Source organism: Solanum verrucosum, unplaced genomic scaffold (genome assembly GCF_900185275.1).
Source record: "Solanum verrucosum unplaced genomic scaffold, falcon-dt-bn FXZP01000293.1, whole genome shotgun sequence".
NCBI classification, from domain to species: domain Eukaryota; kingdom Viridiplantae; phylum Streptophyta; class Magnoliopsida; order Solanales; family Solanaceae; genus Solanum; species Solanum verrucosum.
The window spans coordinates 426,391-435,305 of NW_026020620.1; the positions used below are offsets into that span (position 1 = coordinate 426,391).

Below are 8,915 nucleotides of genomic sequence, written 5' to 3' on the forward strand. Positions count from 1 at the left end.
TCAATAGATCTTAATTCCTCTTGAAAGAGCTTTAAGTTTCGATGTAACCAAACGGGCGATAGAGAAAAGGGAATGAAAATGCCATTCGGAATATGGATAGAATAGGGAACAGGGTAATAAGCTCATGTAATGTGCGACACTTGAGTGTGGATATGTATGTAACTGTTTGAAGTCTGATCCACAAGTTAGTTGTGATTGATCTTTGGCTCATGATTGCACAGAAACATGCAGAGTTGTCGATAATGCCAATATGGTGATAGTACTCGAACAATAGGTAGTTTATTATGACAAAAATGTTTTGAGTTTAAGCGGAATTTTCAGTTTTCCAATCGAACGGCAGGATGCATCTGTAGAATTATAGATAGAGTGAGAGATGAGAGGAATTTAACTACAAAGTAAACCAAGCGGAGTGAAAGTCCAAACAAATGAGTCGTGTAAGGTGATGATAAAGGTGGGGACATAAATATTGTAAATACGCTCTAAAAGTTCAGGTAGAAGTTGGAAATTGGAATGATGGTGTACTAAAATCCCATTGTCCATTGGGGAGCAACAAGTAGAGAGCGAGGTGCTCAACAAAACCTGGGGGAAATTATGAGCCTGATAATATAAGCTCAACAAAGCCAATTCTTAGACTACCGAAACTCAACAGTCCCTGCAAATAGGGAACCAGTTTCACAATAACTTGGTTTTGTGCATTGAAAAGAAGCACAAGTGCACAACTATCGAATCCTATAATGACTATAAGCAAGTTTCCAAGGACCCTACTATCAATGGGAAAAAACATGTCCACTATAACACCTATGAACCAACTGATCTAGGCTACTATGAATATATATGCTCCATAGTAACTGTCACTTTAGTTCTTTTCTTTTCACGTCCATTAAGAAAAAAAATAATTATGAGGTATAATTTACTGAACTACCCTTATTTATAAGATATTTTTTGAGAATTAAGCAATATTAAAAAAGATTGCTTGCTTAATGTTAAGGGTATAATTGAAAACAATATCAACTTTGGTCTCAATTTTTTCTACAAGCACATGCAGCAGGAACCAGAACCACTAACAAATACATTTAAGCTTAGAAATAATGACAAATATTGATTTCCATTTTAAGGATACAACACACCCTTATGCAACTTTGATTTTCCTTTAATTTCCTCAAGAACTGCAACGTATATATATACTTGGCCCACGTTATTTACATGTGCTGAAAATTACTTCTCTGTCCCTAATGTTTCGTCCTGTCTGCATTAACCAGCCAAAGCTATCTTTCCAGATTGAGAGAATACGAGAAGAGGCACTACAACTAACATAACAGCCAGCAGGAAAATGTTAGCTAGCAAGGCTGACGAGGCAATTGCTTGAACCTCTAAGCTCAGTGCAGGAGAAGGAACAATTATCAAGTATAGAGAGCAGTATACAGGAGACCAAAGTACCTAAAAGTAACCACCATATGAACTAGGAATTTCTTTTTCTCCCCTTTCATTGGGTGGGGATAAAGGGGAGAAGTCCGCCGGAGGATGTGCACAGTTTGTTGTTTTGCAACATAATATAAGAATTCTTGTAAGATAGAAACCTAAAGTGAAATATATTTCAAGAAATTATGAATCTGCAATAGTGCACTTGGTTGTACACGAACCTCAGAAGAAAATGGTGATACTTGGAGGTGGCAACACACATACTCATTAATAATTGTCATATTCTCACAGACATAATCTTTTTATCTTATAAAAAGGTAAATCTCCTCCAAGATCAAATACCAGCAAAGAGAGAGAAAAGACAAAAACAGCAGAGATAACAAAGGGAAAAAAAGGTTGACATGGTGAAATGTTAATCTTAAGTGTTGGAAGTGGACTCCCATCATCAATAAGGGGTAATTGACAAGGGCGATAGCGACAACATATAAAGACACCATAGACAGGAGGAAAACGCTTTCTCGTTCCACTGCCTGATATAAACTTAATCAAACTGATCAACTTTTCTAGATCAAAGTAGTTTTAAGTATTGACTAACCACATGCATATCAAATCTAATCTATATAACTGGAACTAACTAGCCAAGTACAATAGGTGCTATGAAAGGATTTTGATTAATCCTGCTGATAGATATAATATTTAAGGAGCAATACATTATTCCGGGTGCATATAATGTACATAATAAGATGCACAATACACAAAGAATAGACCTATATGACAACAGTAAAGTTAGAATAAAGAGCCATAAAGAATCCAAGAGGCTATTACACATGGAACAAACAGCAGAAGAAAATTAAATGTATAATTTCTTCTTTAATGGTATTACACTTGTCAATTGACTTAAATAAACAACCAGGCAAACCTCACGAAGTCGTAAGCTGATTCAGCCTCTGAAAGTGGAAGGCCTACGAGTCAACAAGCGTTTGAAAGGAAACAAAGAAGGCCGATAAGATGTCCTACGTTTCATATTCCCTGCAAAGGATGGATGGAAACATTAAAACATATGCTTTAGGCAGAAACTAAAAGGAAAATTCATCAGATGAACAGAACAATACAAGATAAATATGACTAATTATCTGAAGGAAAGGACACTATGCAGAGCAATGGAACTTGAAAGTTTCCAACCATCCCCACCAAAAGGGCATCCAATCGTAAGGAGGTAATAACAGATTTGCACCAATGCAGGGTATCAAATGCTAATGGTAACCAATAAACACTAACAGGTGACTCAAAGACAGAAATAGCTTACCCAACCAAAGGCAGAGATAGGATAAGTTTATGGGTTCTGAACTTGCCATTGAATCGATAGCTCGTTTTAGTAACTGGTTTCACAATTAATATTTATACAAATTAATGAATCCTAATATAAATACAGGGTCTAAGTAAAAGCTACTGGATTCAACATATGTTGATACTAGCAAGAAAAGAAACTTTTGCAACTGAGACCATGAAGATGGAGGGAAAAGAGAAATGAATGGTTTTCTGAATGTTATATCAGTAAATAAATCGTCCATGAAGATAACAACTATGCTGTCCACTTCAAAACTTATGCTCCGTTTCGTTTGACCTGGTTGGTTTTAGATACAATTTAATTAAATATCATTTTCTCAAAATAATAATTTAAAATATGTTTGAGAAGCATAGTTATTGGTGTTCAAGACCAAATGAAAAATAGGTCAATTTACCCTGAGGAAGTGAATTTGGAGTGTTGGACAATCACTCACAAAACTAATAGAGTCATACCTGACAAAGATCCACCCAGGATCTGATGACTTAGTCCAGCACTATCACCAGTGTGGTTCAGTTCACCCTCTGTTACATCTTTGCTTGGCACCTTCTCAGCAACTAAATAATCATTATCCACTTCCATTGGATTGCTATGCTCACTGTTGAATGATCCAGCAGGTAAGGTAGTAGAATGATACCTCATCTCCCTAAATTGTTCTTTCACAGTTGGATTGTTAACTCGTGCCTCAATCAAGGCTACACCATCTGCACCATTTTGATCATGGGACTCTGTGTGGAAGCTACCTGAGATCCCAAGCTGCTGAACATTTGAACCAGTGAAAGTCTCATCCTTTGAAAGTGTAGCATCCGCAAAGGAAGAACTAGCAGAAAGAGTGACTTCAGAATCTGTTCTGCAAGTATAGTTTGCTGCACTCTCTGGCAAGGCACCATCACTACTAGCTGAATAAGTTCCAAGTTGAAAATCATGTATTATGTTCTCAGAAGAAGTATCCTGCACGTGTAACTTACCTGTAATTTTCATTTCCTCATTGTCAATCATACTATTTTCTCTGACTTCCATATCTCTTCTGCAGGTGTGGATTGTCACACCATCTAGCAAGACAGCATTCCCTTCACAACTAACTGGACTAGTTTCTGTTTGCAAATCATGCATTTTGGTCCCAGATGTATCTTTTATATCTAACTTCATTGTAAATTGTATATCCTCATTATCAATCCTACCGTTTTCCTCTTCTTTATCCAAATTAGCAGCATCATTTAGAGGAGCAATGGACAAACATGGCACCCCAACTTTTTCAGAACCAGAACCCTGTTGGTTTTTATCCGTATCATCTTCTAGAATTGAACATTCTACAGGCAGAAAATTGACACCACCTGGTTGTTGTGATATCCCAGAACTTGGAAGAGTCATCTCATCCACCTGAACACCTGCTAATTCAGCAATAGCATCCACAGGAACCTGCCCCAACACTGTTGAAGATATCAAATCTTTAATCTGGAGCCCATGTGCAGGAAGGTTATTCACAGTCGAACTAAAGTCGATGGGCTTCACTTCTTTTGGTACATTTCTGGAGACAGAAAAAGATTTCTTAATGTCGTCTAACAGCAAATCACCCTCACCACTAGAGATAGGATCCCATTTGTTGAGCCAATCATCAAATTCAGGTTCCTTGATGCCCGATGTTATTGGTTCAACCTTAATTGCCTCCTTGTGGTAACATTTTTTCCTTAAAGCATTAGTTATAACAGCTCTGCCAAAGGATAGAATACTTCAAAATCCATCATGCGAAAGTGCTGGTAACTCAAAAAAATGAAGTAATTTCTGCAAGTTACCTACAATTTTTGGAAAGCGCTGCTTTAGCACGTTCCAGTTGGAGACCGAGCAAAGATGCCAAATTAGCTACATCACAAGGCCCTCTAAGTTCGGTAACAGAAGGAGCAGCACTGGAGAAAAGAAGATTCTTTCCTCGAGTCCAATCCACCAGCAACTGGATATTTAGCAATTAGATCAGACTAGATTTGACATTATTCTAGACACCAAAGATAGTAAGAAAATACAAATCATAAGTCTTAAATTAGGTTGAATGTGTTATATTTGTGAATTGAGAAAATCACTGCCAAAAGGTCAGCCTAGTGTCACCTTATACTAGAAAAGAGCATGTTACGAGGAGCCATGGTTCTTGTTAAGAAGCTTTATTAAATGCTCATGTAACATAACATGCAAGTAAGAACTACTACCTCAATACTGGATCTTGAGGTTGATGATCTGCTATAAGATTTTTATTTCATTTAACAATATTTTCCTACATTTTGAGTTCTATATGAATTAGTGACTGTCAATGTCTTTGCTCTATGCTTAACTTGTAGAATATGCAATGTACTTCGTACAATTTCACTATTTTTGGGTCCTAGCCAGGTTAGCAGAATACTGTTGCCCAGGTATTATGTTAAAATCCATGAACGACAGAGAATAAAGTCACAATGTATGTATAGTATTTAGTGTCGAGAAATCTAAGAAGAAAGCCTCATAATCATTTAAGAATGCCAACTGCCTTTAGATACAACCAAATTCAAATAAGAATTTCCAGTAAAGGCAAGGACACACAAAAAGGAAATGGCTTATACTTCAAAGTAAAGACTTCCATTTTTTATTAAGAAAATTGTCTAGCTAGAGAGGGTAGAATTGCTTATGCGATAAGGTACATCAGGTGGAAATGTTCAAAAGCCATTTTTTTAATTTGGTATAGGTGCTTCACATATAAGAAAGGACCTGTGGACTACTAATTTATCTTCATTAATGAAAAAAGAAAGGAACAAAATGGACAGTGAGGATTCACACGGCCAACTGCAAGTAGATTCGGATTGAGGATTACTTGGTGTAGGTGTAAAAGAAAAAAGAAAGTGAAAATGTAGACCAATTAGGCTTGATAACTCTTAACGCATATTAGAGAACATGCAATAGTTCCCACGAATTCAACATGAAGCTTGATTTATTTTTTACTTTTTATAAGGTAGAAAACCCCTAGTTAGAGGTTACCACTGTAGAAACTGTTTTACTTATTATCAAGAGGATTTCATGTATTCTCTTAAAACCATACTATACCAACTACTAAAACAAAATACAAAAGAACAAAACCAGAATTTCCCGGACTCACCTTAGCATTAGATATAGTTTGCCTTCTCATTTGGGCATCCAAAATAAGACTTGAGTAAGTAATCTCAAAATATACTCCACGCTGCAATAAAAAGAAATCAAAACTCTCAATCATCCAGAAAACCATAAACAGCTAAAGATGTGGTTCAGCTAACTTTGAGCATACACCATCTTTGGATGCCATTCATTTTTTCCTCCACATTAAGAAGTTCCTTCAACGAATTAGTTTCAGTTAGAAAGCTATGATTTGCACATCTTAGTGGTTAATATTTAGCATACCAAAAGCCCTGGACAGAAATGAAACCTAACTATCTTTTAAGGGAATCAAATACAAGCCAAAAGAACATAGATGTCTCTTTCCAAGGAGTTTTACTTGCAAGAATGGCAATTCATCAGCATATAGCTCCTTAAGTCTGGAGATCCAATTGCTTGCACCATGTTTATTCCTAACCTAGTTTCAATACTTAATAATCAAATATCACAAGCTAAATTAAGAAAACCTCTGCAATATGTTTACCTCAGTAAGATTGATCACCTCAAGCATATTTAATGACCGAATGATGAAACAAATAATATCACAACTACCCCTCAGTCCCATATAAGTTAGGACCAGCTAAAAGAGGAAATACCATGACAAACAAAAATCACAAAGGCGCAAGTAGACAATTATTAGTATTATTAAGGAGCATGCTTTGGATGATATGTGCATGAGAAGTTCTCAGTCTGGTAATCACTATCTTTCTTTTTATACTACAAGATCAAGGAGCTTAAACCACCTGTTCTACATCCCTTCTGTATAATATCCATACATATAAATCATTTATCATGTTAATGACATGATGCATGTTCGGTTTCAAGTATTGAAATGTTTGTATCGTGTATGAGTCTCAAAAGACATGCAGCCAGCAGGTCCTTGGCTAAGATAAATCTTCCAAATATTTGCAAACTGTGATCTGCAATAACCTTTGCAGCTTTGCTCATACTTTTGGATCTTATAAGACCAAGTTACATAACGCATTGTCCACCTAACGAAGGTAAAATAAACCAAAAGCAGAATCACTGGTCATCAGAATATAAGCAAGGGAATGACTTTCTTCTCTTCTTTTTTTTGTGTCCTAAATAGGTATAAAATCAAGGGAAAGACTTTCCAGTTTTACTTTTTATTTCACTTAATAGTACTCTCTTTTAGGAGAACACATAATATTCTTTATAACCAAAGTTTAGTAGAAATCAAAAATATATTGAGAACCCAATTTTTACTCCCACATGTCCAATCCTCTTCAACCATTCTATCCAAACTAAATAAATGAGAGTAGTTGTAGTTCAGCACTACCTTTGTCTATTACATGTTTATATTAAAGATGACTGTTTCATTCTAATCAGAGCTCCAAAGATTCAAACATATGTTATTTGAACAATCTTTCTTCAAAAGCATCGGGCCCTTGTCCACTAGTGACCCACCACAACACTAACAATGTTGGACTCATTCAGACTTCCTATTTTTTATGATGACCATGGTGTCTCGGCCATCTTTCGCGCATCTCGACTAATTCCATGGGATACCTGCCTACTTCCACTAGCACCAGGTAACTCTATCCACCAAAGCTAAGACAAATGGGAAGAATTACCCTGGTGTTTTTTGTCTCTACTCTTTTTTCACTTTATCAATTGTATATTATCCCGATATTTTATGAAGTGCACATAGATGAGGATTCACATCATGAATATGAATATTACATTAATAAACGGCACACCTGAATTGCAGCTTTAACCATAGATTGCTTCAACCTAAATGGCAACTTATCCGAGAAATCAATAGCAATTATGTCCACCTAAAAGTTGAAAAGAAAAAGGTAAGCACAGAAACAACTAGTGTATAAGACATGCATAAATGCAACATCTGAAGTCTTCAAGGAAATAGAGACAAAAATGATTGTTAACATATAAAGTTCGCACCGTCCTTTTTTTCTAATAGCTGCTCCATGATAAAAGCAACAGTATATAGACCTCTAACTCATACTTAATACACTAACATTCCCTAAATATTCAATACTTCATCTCAGCACAAATAGAGAAATTCCTATTACTGTAAGTTTTCCAATTTCAACTTTCTGCCAGACAAGTTTAAAGGACTACACCCATCTTCAAGATTCAAAAATGTATCTTTATTTCCTAAATTTCTTGCTCAATCAGACTAACACACTTGAATTGAGTCGGAGTGAGTATTCAACAAACCTCAGAAACCTGGCAAGCCTGTTCAAACGCCTGCTGATTGAGGGGTCTCACGGCAACAATATCATAGCTTTTCAGAATAGGATTTCCAAAATTAAGAGCTGAAGCCTGAGACGAACTATCAACTACCACCGTCAAACGCGTATACTGCCGAAAAGGGGCAGAAACGGGTACATTTAAGAGCTTTCTGTGGAACTCTACAGCTGAGGAAAGTGAAGGTGCAAGTTTCAAAACAGAAGAAAGAGGGAATAAAGGGATACAACAACGATCCGATTCCGACATTACACCTCTGAAAGTAAGATTGTATGCGATTCCTGTGTAACCCAATTCCATAGCCTTGATTATGAGCTTGAGACGTATGGTCTTTAGGGTTTTTTTATCTGTAACGATGTTTCTATCGGATTCATAGTAGGGTATGTTGAGATCGAAGAAACCCATAATGATGAATTTGTGTGTGTTGAAGGAGAAAAGAGGGGCAGAAATTTGGTTATGCTGGTTAGAAGAAGGGTTTAAGGGGTTTGGGTTTAATAATAGGCTAATTTAAAAGATTTTTTCTACTTAATTTTTCAATCATAGTTAATAAAACTTGTTATTTTTCTTTTGGGGAACTTTTACATATAGTCACTCAAAAATAATCTAATTACACTCCAAAGCTATAGTTTATTAATTATGATTTGTAACTACATGTTATAGGGAGGAGAGTGGTGAGCGAGATTGGAAGAGGGAGGAGAGAGGCAAGCGAGAGAGGGCAGAGAGTGGGAGAGAGGTGAATTGTATATGTATATCAATTAGATAATTATATACT

The 8,915-nt window shown here is 36.2% G+C and overlaps 1 protein-coding gene across 1 annotated transcript; it reads right to left on the reverse strand.

Annotated features, from left to right (window-relative positions):
* Positions 1 to 1,196: 1,196 nt before the first annotated feature.
* On the reverse strand, positions 1,197 to 8,590 carry LOC125811387 (uncharacterized). Its single transcript, XM_049490868.1, has 7 exons — positions 8,114 to 8,590; positions 7,633 to 7,710; positions 5,880 to 5,960; positions 4,558 to 4,712; positions 3,220 to 4,475; positions 2,339 to 2,448; positions 1,197 to 1,307 (listed from the first exon to the last, which is right to left on the reverse strand). The coding sequence occupies exons 1-6, from the start codon at positions 8,546 to 8,548 to the stop codon at positions 2,360 to 2,362; spliced, it is 2,094 nt and encodes a 697-aa protein (XP_049346825.1). The 5' UTR covers positions 8,549 to 8,590; the 3' UTR covers positions 1,197 to 1,307; positions 2,339 to 2,359.
* Positions 8,591 to 8,915: the final 325 nt, after the last annotated feature.

What these genes read in the sequence shown, in the direction of transcription:
- LOC125811387 (XM_049490868.1), bottom strand. Translation starts at nt 8,548, where the DNA reads ATGGGTTTCTTCGATCTCAACATACCCTACTATGAATCCGATAGAAAC. An exon ending in TGGTTAAAGCTGCAATTCAG is followed by an intron (nt 5,961 to 7,632) that starts GTGTGCCGTTTA and finishes TTTTTATTGCAG; the next exon opens with CGTGGAGTATATTTTGAGAT. An exon ending in CCTGGGTGGATCTTTGTCAG is followed by an intron (nt 2,449 to 3,219) that starts GTATGACTCTAT and finishes CATCCTTTGCAG; the next exon opens with GGAATATGAAACGTAGGACA.